Raw genomic sequence first — 17,207 nt, forward strand, 5'->3', positions numbered from 1 at the left:
ATCTTTTGTGCCAATGTTTTATGCATCCTTTCAACATTCCCCTGACTTTGAGGGTGATAAGGGCGACTTTTGATATTCTTTATATTGAGAACTTTCAACAACCGTTTTACTTCCCCATCGAATTCACGTCCTCTATCATGCTGAATTATTTTTGGTTTACCAAATTCTGCAAATATGCGACTCAACTGTTTAGTGATTACATCGGCTGATTTGCTAGGTATAGCTCGTAACCATACAAACCGACTAAATATATCCATTACGCTTAGAATGAATTTACACTTTTCTTTATTGTATATAACTGCATGTCTCTGCATATCGACGAGATCGATTTGAAGTATATCGTGCACAGAACTGCTGTCCACATGCTTTAGAGGGGCTTTGTTCGAAAACTTTGCATTTCTCTTCTGATAATCCGGCAGTTTAGAAATTACTTGCTTTATCCTTGCCTCTGAAACTCCAGTATATCTTCGTTCTAACAGATGATATAACCTTCTCACATCAATGCCTTGACTTTTATGATAATTATGAGATATAACTTTGCTGCATTTTGATTCACACAAAAGCTCTTTTCCCTTAAAGTACAGTCGATTATTTTCAATCGAATAAAACTCTTTGTATCTGTGAAATCTTCGCAGTGTAGATCGTTCTAAGGGTGTCCTTTCTGCAACCGGTACATGATACGTCCCTTACGATACCGCTTCGAAGGTTATATTACACTAATTCCGATTCCCATAGGGTCCCATTATAAAACTGACAACTTTCACAGCATTTTTCTTGCCTTTCCAACGTATCAATTTTTCCGAACCTGGTATCATTTTAAAGATGGATCTGTCATCTTCCAATAATTGCAATCAAAAACATACCGTCTCGCAACTTCTAAGAAAGTAAATCGCTGTCGAATGAACCCACCGTAGAAAAACGCGTTTTGGAATCCTAATTTCGACAAAAGCCCCACACAATAGAAAACACACCCTCAAAAGTTCATCTTTTAAGTTAGCTTCCAATCCAAGGCATCAAAGTACTCCAGACACATACAGGATATTACAAATAACCACAAAAGACATGTCTCACATTGTTAAATGGCTTATATTCAAGAAGAGAAAAGGAACTCCTTAGAAATAGGCACTACTTTCGAATGGACCACGGAGGGATACACAATGATTTAGTGTAATGTAACCTTTAAGGGAACTCAACTTTGTCCCATCTTTTTCAAACTTTCTCCACATGAGTTTTCAACTATTTCCACAATGAATATGCAATTTCAGTGCATTCGGATGGGGGTAAAGGCCTTAAAATGGCCATTTAAAGCGGTGACTAAATTGGCCGCAGTCAAGTCGGAATGCATGATTTTTAGTCTAAGTGACGACAGCTGATTTTGTGTCTCCAATTATTGTTACGCGTAACTTTTATGGCAAAAACTGGTATCATTGCATGCGAAATTCACCAATATATCAGCAAAAGGCCCAAATAAATGTATTGATTGTGAATCAGTGTACTTTTCTTGATGAAATAGGAGACTTTTTTTTAATTTTAAGCACTTTTTTCAATAAAAAACTCACTGACAGCATATAAAATCAGGTTTTTTAAGAAAATTATTATTAAAAGCTTCACTTACAATCTAAACATACACATTGCAATTACAAAAATTAATGCTATTATGATGAGAGTCATAATTTGCAGCTTTCTAGCCGATACAAGCCGGCTACCCAAAATTAACACTTAAAAAGGCGCAAATCGCTCCTTCAACAGCTTACGACACAAAGTGACACTTAATGCGCATCCAGATAGTCTCTCTCATATAAATAAGTCCTGTTAGCGACATTTTATTAAGTATTCTCTTTAAAATCCAGTGTTGAAAGCGTAAGTTTTGCAAAAATGCCCACAGTCACCATGCAAAAGAGCACGTTTGCTAAGGAATTCCTACGCGAGTGGACACACTAATGTCGTGGCAGGAAAGTCATTTGGGTGTGATTCCTCTGTAGTTCAGTGTACATTCATTCCACTACCTGGGGATGACTATCAGGATCAATTTTCCCAGCTTGGTGTAGTGTTGACCTTTCAGGATGTTGATGGATCGTCCACAAGCGCTGCACCACTGCGGCCTCTGTTCAGGACACAGAGTCGGATTGAGGTGTACACAAACCCGCAGTCAGGCAAGGATCATCCAGACCTTTAATAAAATAAAATGTTTAGGCCCCTGAAACTGGCAATTATGTTCAACACTGAGATAAGGAAACACATAGAGGAGACATCATGCCATGGCTTTCTCATTATCGACACGGCAAACTCGAGCAGCTGGGGACTTGGCTCTAAACAAAAACAGGTATGCTCCATCAATGTGAGCAAGATGGCATGTCAGAGTTAAAAAGGGCAAACAAACATACAAAAGAGATATAAAGGAAATTAGAAATTAAATGCCAGAAGTAATTTTAAGTATTGTTTTTCTGTCTGCAAGGGTTGCTGTGGAAAATAGTGCTTAACGCATAGTTTGGCCTGTAGGGATTCTGCTAGCAAGAACAAATGGAAGTCATATCTGCCCGCGAACTGTAAGCTTGAGATAACCATATCTGATGAAGTACTGCTTTGAGAATGCATTCTGATTGTACTTGAACCAGATCGCATTGACAGCACAAGGCTTCATACCCCCCAAAAGTGTGAGGCTTTCAATAGTGCTTACCTGATACCAGACCGCATTGCCCAAGACAGTGACTTTCTCCGGGAACTGCACAGGCTGCATCCGCAGCACAATCCTTAAGCTCAATCATGGTCTGGCTGACTCTGAAGTAGTGAAATCTGAATTTACAGATGCTCATTTGTCTAAAGGTTATGAGTTTATTGCCTATCTTATTAAAAGCAAACACAATGACATGCTTAAGAAGACATGTGCATTTCTGAAAAGACATACAGCTGCCCGATACTTGACTAGGAAAAGGCGCTATGGTCTTCACTCTTAAATTCATTACTCTAAGGGCTTAACAGAACAAAAGCCAGATCTTACAGCTAAATGGCCCCACCTACAGCTAAATATGCTTTATAGGTTGAAAATAAAGTTATTTGTCTGAAGAACTAGTGCTATTAACTCATCAGCTATGTTGCTCCACTGGCCGCAATTCTGTAAACATAGTGTATTTATGGAAATACCTAGTCTACCACCTGCTGCGCACCACTACATCCACTGTAAATACACAGCTAAGTTAGTACTTTAACAAACAAACTGAAATTCATGTGTTAATTAAACAATCAGTATGATGACTCACATTGAAATCATGTCCAGTGCACCAGTCAGAGCAAGACAGCTAGCGGATTGTTAACCAACTACGGCTCAAGGACAAACGGTCAGGCCTACAAACAAAGATAATTTATGCTATCCAATTCCATCGCCGAAGGCATTTTTTTTTTGTTAAACAACTTTTGGCATCCGATTTTAAGGCCAAAATATGCACATTTTAATTTTAAAAAATCTTGGCTGATTTAAGGGGGGGAGGGGGGGGGGGACGCAAGCCGCTTCTGCCCTCCATTAACCGCCCTTGCAAAGATCCGAAAACGTTCAGGGGAGCACACAAATGAAATATTTGTTTAACAACTGTGAAGATTTGAATATAATCTGGTGAAAGTTTGTATCTTATTTTTGTCATAACAACAGTAATGTATGTGTCGTAAAAAAGACTTTTTTTCAGCAACTTTTGGCATCCGATTTTAAGGCCCAAATATGCACATTTTAATTTTAAAAAATCTTGGCTGATTTAAGGGGGTGGGGGACGCAAGCCGCTTCTGCCCTCCATAAACCGCCCCTGCAAAGATCCGAAAACGTTCAGGGGAGCACACAAATGAAATATTTGTTTAACAACTGTGAAGATTTGAATATAATCTGGTGAAAGTTTGTATCTTATTTTTTGTCAATGACAACAGTAATGTATGTGTCGTAAAAAAGACTTTTTTTCAGCTACTGAACTTATCTTTTCGCCGTACAACAATATTGAATTGACGAAGACCTTAGTGCAAGCCTTTCTTCAAATTTAGGTTGGAAAATCGTACAGCTTGTTCAGTTTACTGGTAATTACGACCGACACGGAGTCCTTGTCATTTGAGACTGAAAATTACGTTGGGTGTAAAGCCGTTCACACAGTAAAGTAAGCTGTAATCGGCGATAATTTGATTATGGGTTTAGTATCTAATGCATTGCGCAGCTGAACCCGCACGACCAACCGTTTCAGAAGCGAACCAGTATTTCCTGGCAGTTTTCATAGAAAGGCATTGTCCTTTGCCGGCCCCACAATGAGCCAAAGAGCTGAGCAGGTACAGGTGCGATTGACAATTCTACCCAAGAATATTCGCCTTTTATCGCTTATTCAAAGATGGCAAAGTTGTCAGTCTCCAGCAGATAAACCGAGGGATTCACAATTTGTTTTACCCAGACGGTCCTTTTAAGACTGACCTTATATAACCAAACTTGTCGAAACGGCCTCAAACCCAAAGAAAACTTACGGGTACCTCGTTTTTCCGATTTCCGATCAATTCAAAACAAGGATTTTTTTTATTTTAAATAAAACTTAACGTTTTTGGTCGAAAATGAATAAATATGACCGCTTCGGTCGATCTTCACCGCAGCTGACATTTGTGGACAATACTGACCACAACTGACCATTTCGGACAATACTCACTAAAAACTGAGCATTCTGGTGTAAATCGACCCAAAGAACCAAAAGATCTAACCTTAAAGTTTTAGTCATTTTTACTTCACCATTTCATTTTTAACATGACTTACAAAGGTGTGCGACATTTGTCGTTAATGTTGCGACATATATCGGCAGTTGAAATTTTTGCGACATTTATCGTTAAAGTTGCGACATATATCGTCAGTAGGATTTGCGACATTTATCGTTCCTTGCGACATTTATCGTCGACGTTGCGACAAATCTCGTAGCCTGCGACATATAACGGCGATGCGACATTTAACGGCGCTACACTGTGTCCAAATTGCAAAATGTGAAGAAAGCTTTTTCCCTATGGCAAAAAGTAACTTTTTTTTTAAAGTCTCGCCAAAATTTCCAACAAAAATAAGTCAAACTTTTTAAATAAAATCAATTAGTTTATTGAGGTTATCATACAGCAGTTTAATGCCCTATCACTTTATTATTTTCATTTTTGAAAGCAGTTAAACATGCACTTATAAACAATTGACATACTGTTATCTATAATCATTTTAATAATTATTCAATTTTCCCAATGTCATGGTTTATCGCACTTTATCGCTAATCAAAAAGGCACAGGCTATAAAGTATGACGCGAAGAAAAATCACTGCTTATGCTTGATATTTATTGTTTAATTTATTAATTCATGTCATGAAACCATCATTGACAGACCACTGAGCTTCTTATATAACTTTAGTAATGAAAACTATAGTGTATCATTAAATTTAAGAAATCACAACCTTGTGTGAGTAAGCAGAACAGCTCTTTGAGATTTTATTTATTTTTACAAGCATCTGAGGGCTTAAACTCAATTATTGCTACTAAATGATATTATACTGGTATTTTGCAGATACCATGCATTTATTTGGCAAAGTATATCAATTTACATTGACAATATATATATATATATATTTTTTGTCTTTTTGCTCGCCTGCGAGTTAACAAAAAATAGAATAAAAATAAATTTATTTTTATTTCGCTCAATCGCTCCATATTTGGGAAGCAACAATCTGTAGAACACAGCTTCAATTTGTTGTGGCCTAAAGTGATATTATGGGCACTTTTTAATGTTGAATTGAGCTGAAAAGAATTAACAGGTCTAAAGAGTTAGTTAAAATGTGGTTACTGACAAATTATTTGCAACTCATCTTGCTACCAGTTGTTTATAAAAATATATATTATATTCGATATTTTACATGACTCATCCAGTCCTCTAAGCCGAAATGATCCGTAAAACAAAATAGTGTCTTTGTGTCGTATGAACGAATCTGCACTAAAACTGATTCACATCGTAAATCAAATCATTTCTGCCGTCAGTTGTCAAAACAAACGTACGGTTGATAGTCAAATGCATTATTTTTTTCTTTTCGGGATATTGTTTTAGTATGTTGTTCCTGCATTAACAAATATAAGTGTATATGAAGTGAAAACACCAAAAATAAACAACGGTTGCGATAGACAGCTATAAACTGTAAGATGCCCATAATATTACTTTAATATTATCGAGCATGTCCTGTTTTAGAATGGCATTGTGGTTACATATTGATTTATACAGGCATGTGCATTGAATTGATCATTTAATGTCAATGCTCGTTTATTTTAAAGGGGCGTTTAACAGATTTCACGTTTTGATAAATTGACAAAATTAAAAAAAGTTGTTTGGATTCGCAAATTTTAGTTTTAGTTATTTATATTTTTATATTTGAGGAAATAGTACTACTGACAATTTACCATGCTCTTAAATATCTATTATATGCATCCTTTGATGATTTGAAAACCTGAAAATTATAAAGCGTCGTGCGACGCGAAACGATTGAATAATTTGGAAATTTCTGTTGTTGTCCTTATAGTTTGGGAAACTACGAGGATTGCTTATATAGGTAAACAATACATCCGCTCAGAGCATGAGCATGGCTGGTCGAGTGGTCTCGGCGGGAGACTTTTTACTCAAGGACTCCAGGGGTCAGTGGTTCGAGCCCTGTTGAGGGTTACTTTTTTTACTTTTTTTAAAATCGTATTCTCTTTTTTGGGGGAGATTTTTAGTTCAAATGTTTAAATTTATCAATATAAAGCATTTAATGACAAGGTTCAACACATGCCAAAATCTGTTAAACGGCCCCTTTAATATTGTATACATATGCAATACTTCATTGATATAATATGTACATAACCGATATTGAAATATACAACTTATAATGTAATAGAAGTGAAACCTAATGTAAGTATCCGGATTGCTTCATTTGATCGTGCAATTAACTTCAATACACCAATCCATTTCTTCTCAAAATTAACCCTTTGGATAAATAGAGAATACTTTGTTAGTGTGAGTGTGTATTTAAATTTATCCGACGAGTTGAAGAAAAGTTTCCATAGCGAGTCAGCCTTTTTGAGAAGAGTTGGATATTTTCAAGTTTACTATCGCACTTACATTGTATTCTATTTTTCACACACTTTTTAATTAAACTGGTTCCTGATGCAATATAAATAGTTGTCTTCAATTGCTGAAACAATAGGAAAACATATTTAGTTAACTGAATCTAACCTTGTGTTGTAATGTTAAAATTGTGTGTGATATTTTGCGTTTACGCCACTCCAAGTAGTCCTTAAAGCGAGACTATACGAGTTTGTAAAATATTTTTGAATTTATATAAATTGTGTAAAAACTTATTAAACATATATTTCAATATAAATTATAATGTAAGTTAAGAAGAACATGTGTTTTTAAATGCGAAATAAGCCAGATGTTTAATTCTGAAATCGAAAATGTCTGTACAGTCGAATTCGCCAGCATGTAAATCATGCATGTACGATGTGAATCTAAATTAAGAGTAACGATTCATTTTAAATTCCTGCAACAATATCTATTCATGCGACACACGAACATTAACTAAAAAGACGAATGCTTCGGTTATTGTAGGAAACTAAGTACAAAATATCTTCGTCACAATCGGCTCGGGCGCTTATTTGTCTTTTGCTGCACTTTATTAAATTCGTCTTCAATGTATAATTTTTCTTGCCTAGTTAGTGTCATTGTATAATATTTTATTAATATGTTACAATTTAACACATATAAACAATCGTTTAATCTCGCTTTAACAATTCCATGCACAAGTAGTGTAACAAGACAACATATCGCTATATGCCTCGATTCAAATAGAATTAGCAGTACAAATGTTACACACTCAAGTACGACAAAGACGGGTTTGTTCAAGGTAAAAGTATTGTTTCATCACTGCAGAAAACCTCTACCCCTACATCAAGCATGATTTAGCATTCATTCCCACCGAAATTGTTCATTCTAGTCTATAAACAACTCTTCTTTTTACACAGTTTTACTAACTGCCATACAAAAAGTCAATCATCATCGGTCATGTTGGTTAAAAAAGTATTGAATATGCCATGCCAAATTTACAGCGGTCAACTATAGAAATTGGAACATCTAACACTGAGTTTGCAGCAAGAGCATGGTGAAGGATGCTTACTCACGGGCTGAACAGAATGTTAACACACCGTTGAAAACTTATTTTTGCAAAATCTCAAGTTATTGAAATAAATTAGCAAAAATAGTAAGTGTATAAAAGTTTGTGCCGATATCTTACGTTTTAAGAATAAATCCTTGTATACGTCTGAAATCGTTGCCAAATTTCAGTTGCATATATATATATTTAAAAAAAGTAAACCCCAATGAGGTCCCTATGACATTATAGTGACGAGCCAGGCAGCCATAAACCGTATATGGACCGAAGCCGTAGGCTGTACAGACATATACAGTTTTTGGATGCCAGGCTGGTCAATATATAATGCCATTGGGACCGAAGTGGAGTTTACTATTTCTTATATTACACCGAAGAGTGTCCCCTGCATCATTGTACAGTCAGTGCTGTACCGGCTTTTCGTACTTTTATTTTTCATGCAACTGAATGCGCAAACAATGACGTATATCGTGTGACGTAGTTTCTCTGACGAAACATTCCAGTTGGGGCTAAATTCTCTGGATGTTAAGGATATGTCGGACGTGGTGTTTTTTTTAACAATTAGTTATTTGTTTAAGGCATCGAACGAATGCAAAACGCATTTCGGATTTTGTGTTTATCATACATGATGTACACTTTGATAGGAATACAATAAAATAGTGTGATTTAAAATAAGTTTCGATAAAGGGATGGAAGAATAGAAAATGTAAGTGAATATCGTTTCGATTTTATTGGTATACACATTGGATTAACTTTTGCATATAGGTAAGCGTGTCGTTTAATCTAAATTAAGTTGTTGTTTTTATTCTTGTTAAAGCTTAAATAGTGTCAATGCTGTTCAATAAAACTCTTCAACACAGTGCATATTTAGTGTTGTGTAACCCCGAACGGTTCATATACAAAAAATAGTGACCGGTCCATACTCTTAGGTTTCTCTATCACATTTTACAGACTGAAACCGGTCATATAGATATAGAAGGGCCAATATCGCTGAGGTGAAATATATATATATATATATATATATATATATATATATATAGTTTCAGATTGGGTAAAATGGTGGGTCAAACGTCCATTTTACCGCCGTATTGTTGGGTCTTTAGTCGATTGTCGGGTCCCAAAGTCGATTATCGGGCACTTGGACCCGACAGTTGAAGACCCACTTAATAAAAGGCTGCTTAACATCCTCATGACTATTTTTTAATTCAAATTTGCATATGTAATTTTACTCGAATTGTCGGGCCTATATCTCCCATTCGCAAACTTTAGATCAAACTCCTCACGGCAGTTACTTCCCTTGGGCATCTTCTAGAATAAGGGAGGCCACTGAGCCCTTTTCGGAAAGTCGCATATCTCCCCTGAGTATTCTCCGGAATTGGAGGTTCTCAATCGCTGGCATTCGGTACCCCTCGCAGATTATCATAATACTTATCCGATGTTTGACGGAAAGGGCCGAGAATGTGCGATTGAATCGCTGGGTAGTATTGATTTCCAGTAACAATGGCGTCGAATGAGAAAGAAAACGATCGTTATCTGTCTGACATCGAAATTGACAAATTAAGTGTTGCACAATTGAAGGATTATTTACGATTTCATAATCATTATGTGTCAGGGAATAAGAATGAACTTGTCTTGAGGACAAAAGGCGTACAAAAGCTAGGATTAAATGATCGACAGCTGCACAGGAATGCGGAAGTAAATTATGAAAAAAGGAAAACAGAAAAACTTTTTACGCCACTCGGTGAAAAGCTGCCACATCCAGATGTATTAAAAACGTTGAGTAGTGACTTAATGGACTTTCCTACATTAATAGATAGTGACATCTACAATTATTTTGTGCTGAAAATGAACACACAAAAACAATTGAGATCAAAAAATTGTATTATGTTTACAGACATAAACACAGTATTTTGTACCATGACATAAGTGACAAATGGGAACATTGTTTTGTTAAATGCAAAGTATTACCATCACTACCGAGTGCAAATGTGAAAGAAAACCCAGATCACAGTGTGTGGCTCTGTCTGTCAAAGGTCACTGGACAGGTTCATTCAGCGGAATGTAATTGCACAGCCGGGTGAGTGTACACAGTTTTTCATATAAGTTCTTGCAATATTGAAACAAGGTTATAAATAATTTATCAAGAGACATGCCTCTGTTACAATCCTAGTTGCAATAATCCAACTCCCAGCTATATTTACCCTCTGGGTTGTGAGGTGTACGAATGTACTCATAAACCCTCAGAGCATTCAAGAAGAACTAGTAGTTACGATCCCCGAATCGGCATTATACCAATCATTTTCATAGATCTATATACTGGTCACAAGCTATTCTCGGGATGGACCAGTTTCTGGGAAATTTTCATCAAAATTTAGATGCTCGAGCAAAAAAAAAAGTGCAGTTTGAAAGTATGTCTAATTATTATGTTTATATATTTTCAGGAGCGGAGAAGCATGTATCCATATTGGTGCATTTATGTATGCCCTTTCTGATCTCACTGCTAAAAAGAAGGACGGCACTCTAAGATCAACCTCAAAAAAATGCGTGTGGGACAGATTTAATAATCCCCGGAAAAGAAAGCGAACGCCTAAAAAGTCTAGCGAATTTACATTTCGGAAACATACCTTTGAGTCAAAATTAGAGCCAGTCGAAAATAACACCAGAAAAGAACTTCTTGCGATTTCTGTAAATGAGAACAGTTTCCGTTCAAAACTCGAAAATATGCAACCCAACAGCTGGATGGCTTTTGAACTTTGTAGAAGAGAAGGAAGAGGTGAAATTACCAAAGTTTATAGAAATTGGATATAACTTTAGTGATAGCGTAGATCTGAATAGTGAAACTGTGAAGGATAAAATGTCGAAAATGATGGATATGCTACAAATGGATGAACTTGAATGCCAAAGTATTGAAAAATTAACCAGAGGTCAGGGAAAGAACGTACTTTGGGAAGATGAAAGAAAATTACGTGTAACTGCATCCAATTTTGGTGAAGTAATTTTACTGAAACAAGAGACTGAAAGATTTAAAAGAAATTGAGTGCAATCTTTAAAGAATAGTAACAAATATGAATTTAAGATCACAATTGTGAATTTCTCGCAAGCTTACCCTTGCTCCTAGAATATGTTTTTATAATTTTGATGTCTCACTTTTCTCTAGAGATTAACCCTTTACTTCTTAAATATGTATTTTCAAGCTTTTGTAGTTCCTTAAAAAGTTAAATGTAATAAAGTACCTTTATTACTAAATTTAAGTTTTAAAGGCTTCATTTCCAACCCTTAAATACTGATGAGCAGCAAACAGTATAAAACCTGAACAGACTGCGAGTTACTAGCATGCTGTTCTGGTTTTATGCTGTTTTCACTGTGCTTCCAAGTGGAATAGGGTTAAATAACAAAAGTTAACGCCAGATCAGAAAATAATTTAAGTAACAACAGTACAGGACATCATTGAGGTCCCTCCTTTTTTATGTTTCAATAGTCATTTAGCTCTACAAAGCATATAAATATTGTACATAAAAGTGTATGAATGTATAAATATTTATCAACTGTTCATATTATGAATTTTACAGTAGTACATGTAGAATGCTTTTCAACGATTTGTGTACGGTTCATTAATACCATCACAACGTGATTGTCAATTGTTATTCCGCTAAATTGATTTGCTCTTAAAATGATAAATCATAAAAAGAACTTTTGCTATGTTATTATCCATCACTTATTACCTTACCTGTGTTTGGAGAAAAACCGAAGGGTTTACGATAATAATCTGTTTCAAAATGTTAAAATGATATGAAATTAATGAGTGGCAAGCATGAACCAAATTAAGAAAATCAACACAGAGGTATCAACAGCTGCATCTTATTAAAAATCTGTGCACAATGCTTTTTGTCCAAGTATAGATCATTTCAGAACCCCATTGAGTTAATAGACACCTTGGAAGCTTTGCTGGTATGACTTCTGCTTTACATCTGACAAGTACTCTGCAGGTGTTGCTACTTGTATCAGAAATCTTGGTTTTAAACAAGAGCTGTCACCATAGGATGACTTATGCCCCCTATATACGCTTGATAGAAGTTATGAGCATTTTCCCAAACCTAAATGCATATTTCGAAACCTAAACACGGACCCTAAGTTTAAGGTCAAGGTCACAGGGGTCAAAGTTTGTGTGCATATGGAAAGGCCTTGACCATATACACATGCATGCCAAATATGAAAATGCTATCTGAAGCGACATAGAAGTTATGAGCATTTTTCGAAACCTAAACGCAAAGTGTGACGGACAGACCGACAGACAGTCCGATCACTATAGCGACATAGAAGTTATGAGCTTTTTTCGAAACCTAAATGCATATTCGAAACCTAAACGCGGACCCTTAGTTTAAGGTCAAGGTCACAGGGGTCAAAATTTGTGTGCGTATGGAAAAGCTTTGTCCATATACACATGCATGCCAAATATGAAATTGCTATCCAAAGCGACATAGCAGTTATGAGGATTTTTCGAAACCTAAACGCAAAGTGTGACGGACGGACAGACCGACAGACAGTCTGATCACTATATGCCCTCCTTCGGGGGCATAAAAATTCTTGACGGGTTTATTGCTCCCAATTATAAATTAACTGTTGATTAAGTCTTCAGTAGCAGTACTAAACCTTAAAGACAAACATTTACTTAGGTATACAAAAGAAATCTGTGTTTTCAACGCTCTGTGTCAATTAATGTATGTAAACTTGAATCCAGTACAATATTTATCAGAATTTCAGTCTTATAATTTGTTTGGTCTTACAAAACTGCTTTCAAGCAAGAAAACATGTATAAATATATTGGCACAAACACACAAACGCAGAAACACAATTTTCTTTTTTTGCCTGAAAATGTTTGTATGGAATATGAGACAAGAAAATAATAATCAGTAACAATTTTATTTTCACAAATGAAAGCTGACTGTAAAATGTGAAATTAAGTATTATTCACATAATTACATAGTATATTACTTATACATACATGCAATGGTCAAACACTTCTAGTTAAATTGTATACTGAATTTCTCACAAAGTTCACTTGTTCAGCTTCTTATCAAACTTAATTTGTACTAGTTTTAAGGAGCCACTTTTCCAGTTTATATTAGCATGACTATTTTCAGTTTATAAACACACTTTATTTTCCGGGGACAGGTTTTTCGTGCTAACCCTGCTTTCATTCCAACACTGACCTCATCAAATAAACACTCAAAAGTTCCAGCAGTTGGGATACCAGTGTAGAACAACACCTTATCGTCATCATCCCTTATATCCTCAAAGGTGAAGCTAGGCCGATCCACTTGTATCCCAACTGTCGACGTTTCAGTAGAAGTCTGGGTTGATATACTTCTGGGAACTCTCGTATCGTCGGTTTGAGTAACCACAGAAATCAGCTCCGGTTGCACTTGTTCACACTGATGACGGATTATGGCGGGTACTGGTGTAAACCTTCCATAGTCATGGAGCTGAAATAAATAAATACATTTTTACAAGCAAAGTAAATGCAGTTTGAAGTAAAGATTATAGGTCTTTCTGTATTTTACTAAGGCATCACCAAACTGATAACTTCTTCAGTTTTTTCTTTAAAAATGGGAAGAGCATGAAAAACAACTATCTATTTATACTGCCAAGTGCCCTTTCGAGCATGGTAGGCAGACATGGACATTATCGAGTCGGTTTCCTGGGAAGAACCAGTACTTGGTGTCCATGGAGGAGATAATTAGAATGCTTCCCAAGTAAGGAGTGAACCCACTAACACCCGATCGCTAGGCGGATATCTCATCCACTACAACACCGCGACCTTGAACTACAAATATTTTTTTATGTCCCCCACTATAGAAGTGGGGGACATATTGTTTTTGCCCTGTCTGTTGGTTGGTCTGTTGGTTGGTTGGTTTGCGCCAACTTAAACATTTTGCAATAACTTTTGCTATATTGAATATAGCAACTTGATATTTGGCATGCATGAGTATCTCATGGAGCTGCACATTTTGAGTGGTGAAAGGTCAGAGGTCAAATATATGTGGCCTAAATTGCTCATTTTATGAATACTTTTGCAATATTGAAGATAGCAACTCGATATTTGGCATGCATGTGTATCTCATGGAGCTGCACATTTTGAGTGGTGAAAGGTCAAAGTCAAGGTCATCCTTCAAGGTCAGAGGTAAAACATATTTGTCCCAAATCGCTTATTTTATTAATACTTTTGAAATATTGAAGATAGCAACTTGATATTTGGCATGCATGTGTATCTCATGGAGCTGCACAATTTGAGTGGTGAAAGGTCAAGGTCATCCTTCAAGGTCAGAGGTCAAATATATGTGGCCCAAATCGCTTATTTTATGAATACACTTGCAATATTAAAGATAGCAACTTGATATTTGGCATGCACGTGTATCTCATGGAGCTGCACATTTTGAGTGGTGAAAGGTCAAGGTCATCCTTAAAGGTCAAATATATGGGTCAAAATTGCTCATGTAATGTCACTTCTGCAATATTGAAGCTAGCAATTTTATATTTGAAATGCATGTGTATCTCATGGAGCTGCACATTTTGAGTGGTGAAGGGTCAAGGTCATCCTTCAAGGTCAAACATTATTTAGGGGGACATTGTGTTTCACAAACGCATCTTGTTTCAAATTATCTTTATTCAACAACATTTTGTATAACGATAAAACAACTCACTCTTAGAGATACGTCTAGTAGTGATGCACTGCTTTCAACCAACAAACCATCTGCCTCGTTCTCGAAACTCAAGTCTGGTGAACGGTTATCTGACATTTCCTCAGTTTCTGGTGTGGAATTCGTCTCATCTGCTTCAGGGCCATTTTCCAGAGTCTGTAAGGTAAACAAATAAAATTAAATCAGCACATCAAAGACCTAGAAATACACATACTTTTTCAAACTAACATGAAAGAATGATGTTCAGATACGTAATATTTATGCTTCTGTATCATGTTGTAAACACCGTCAGATTCTATACCGATAGAGTAACTGACCCATGTTCATTCTTGAAACCTCGTATAGCCTAGTGGCAAACATATCCGCTTCAAAATATCAGATACCATTGGTTCGATCCTCGGCTGTGAGCTACATAAAATAAATCATGACTGTGCCATGGGTATGTCTGCCATTATCCCATGCTTGATTGTACCACAAGGAATCACTGATTTGAATAGTAAGCTCGATTTAATAATCCATCGGAATCGTTTTAAGGTGATAATCTGATTACACGCAGTGCGCAATCTGATTATGTGATGTCTTAAATTAGTATAAGTATTAATATGATTTAATAAGAATAGTATATGTGCCTTTTATACACGCGTTCAATGCCATAATACCGGTAAAATCATAAGTTGATTTAGATATCAGTACATTAAATAAATGTCTATATATTATAATCATACAATACGCAATTTTACAATGCCGAAGTAATGTTATTTACTGAAATAAGATCTATTTTCGCATGACACTGGCTGTATAGCAAGTAGTCTTATATAAATAAGAGCAACATTACTTCAAGCACGTACACTTAACAAAAAGAGTTCTCCGTTTAAAATGATGGTATTAAGGTGTTACTAATATAAAAATACCCAACAGCGGGCGAGCGTTTAATGCACTTTGCGCTTGATGAATAATGTTATACAATTATTATGGGCAAATTTATAATTTCAAAACATTATTAGTTGTTGATGTTATTCGCGTTCAATAAATACATCAGTTCTTCTTATCAACCTGATGCCTGTTGCCTGCTACAGTTTCTTATCATAATTGTATAAACTACAATACACCATCAGCGGCCGAGAGCAGAATACCGGCCGCTAAATAAATTGTGACTTGCATCAAATCTCAGGTCAAATTTCGATTGTTTTACAATAAAATACTAATATTTTATAATGTCAAGCACGTGCACTTAATAAAATACGATATGTCTTTATTTATTGTAGAATTTTGCAAAAGTAAAGCGCTTTATATATAGCAATGTTTTATTATTTCTTTCTAGTTACGTAAATAAACAAAACATAATTATGTATATAACATTTAATATTTGTACATAATTTATAAAAATAAATACAATGAAACGTGATGTTTGTGAAGTGCGCGTGACATTGAACTTCGAGTTAAGCGAAAGATGCGAATTAAATTACACATAATTAAAAACTGATACTATTCTGTCAGCATGTTTTATACTCCATCGCGCCAATAAATTCATTAAATTGTGTATACAAGCAAAACGATGGAAATTATGACAGAAACCCAGCTTTTCAAATAAAATGACCCTTAACATAACGCTAGCAGACCCGAATGAATATACTTTATTTGAGTCGTGTTCTGAGAAAACTGTGCATAATGCATGTGCTTAAAGTGTCGTCCCAGATTAGCCTGTACAATCCGCACGAATTATCAGGGACGGCACTTTCCGCTTTTATGACATTTTTCGTTTAAATGAAAGTGTCTTTTTAGCAAAAATCCAATTTAGGGTCGACACTTTACGCACATGCATTATGCCCATTATTCCCAGACGCGACTCATTTAATCCAATCAGGTAAATAACAAATACAATAATAAAACAGGGGAAGTCTACACTGTGTATTAGCAACCTGCTGTGGTGAATATATCTTATCAGCTAAATACACAGGCACCTGGCTACTGTACTGGAAAAATTGGATTACTGCCAAAATAATTGATTTCATTTATGGCTAAATTGTTGTGTACATGTAAAATTAAAAACGAGGATGTATCCACATCACCGTTGCACATTGTTATTAATTTCACAGTTATCTGTTCTTTATTAGAGATAGCCTAATTAAAGACGGCGCTAATAAAATGTGAAGGTGGATATAAAGAAATAAGGTCAATTTCCGCACTGACAGTATAGCAAGTAGTCTTATATAACATATTAAAAATATTCCATTGGTTAAAAATGCCGATGTTATATAGTAAAAGAGTGTGTTTGAGTAATCAATAGGATATTTTGTATTGGCTATATTGTTTCACTCGTAAAGAAAATACCAAAATCGACGTG

General features: G+C 35.7%; 1 protein-coding gene and 2 long non-coding RNA genes across 3 annotated transcripts; 1 reads left to right on the forward strand and 2 right to left on the reverse strand.

Annotated features, from left to right (window-relative positions):
- Positions 1–711: 711 nt before the first annotated feature.
- Positions 712–3,344, reverse strand: LOC127868301 (uncharacterized). The gene is made up of 3 exons (XR_008044065.1): positions 3,258–3,344; positions 2,678–2,778; positions 712–2,170 (listed from the first exon to the last, which is right to left on the reverse strand). It is a non-coding gene; the product is annotated as an uncharacterized LOC127868301 (long non-coding RNA).
- Positions 3,345–9,207: 5,863 nt separating this feature from the next.
- Positions 9,208–11,855, forward strand: LOC127868305 (uncharacterized). The gene is made up of 2 exons (XR_008044068.1): positions 9,208–10,242; positions 10,607–11,855. It is a non-coding gene; the product is annotated as an uncharacterized LOC127868305 (long non-coding RNA).
- Positions 11,856–13,109: 1,254 nt separating this feature from the next.
- LOC127868304 (uncharacterized) lies at positions 13,110–15,153 on the reverse strand. The gene is made up of 2 exons (XM_052409943.1): positions 14,867–15,153; positions 13,110–13,648 (listed from the first exon to the last, which is right to left on the reverse strand). Exons 1-2 carry the CDS (start codon positions 14,960–14,962, stop codon positions 13,283–13,285), a joined length of 462 nt encoding a protein of 153 aa, XP_052265903.1. The 5' UTR covers positions 14,963–15,153; the 3' UTR covers positions 13,110–13,282.
- Between the last annotated feature and the right edge of the window lie 2,054 nt (positions 15,154–17,207).

Source organism: Dreissena polymorpha, chromosome 2 (genome assembly GCF_020536995.1).
Source record: "Dreissena polymorpha isolate Duluth1 chromosome 2, UMN_Dpol_1.0, whole genome shotgun sequence".
NCBI lineage: Eukaryota > Metazoa > Mollusca > Bivalvia > Myida > Dreissenidae > Dreissena > Dreissena polymorpha.

Bases quoted from the DNA above. Each gene is read 5' to 3' on its own strand.
- LOC127868304 (XM_052409943.1), bottom strand. From the start codon at position 14,962: ATGTCAGATAACCGTTCACCAGACTTGAGTTTCGAGAACGAGGCAGAT. The intron at 13,649-14,866 runs GTGAGTTGTTTT...TATTTATTTCAG, and splicing joins TACTAGACGTATCTCTAAGA to CTCCATGACTATGGAAGGTT.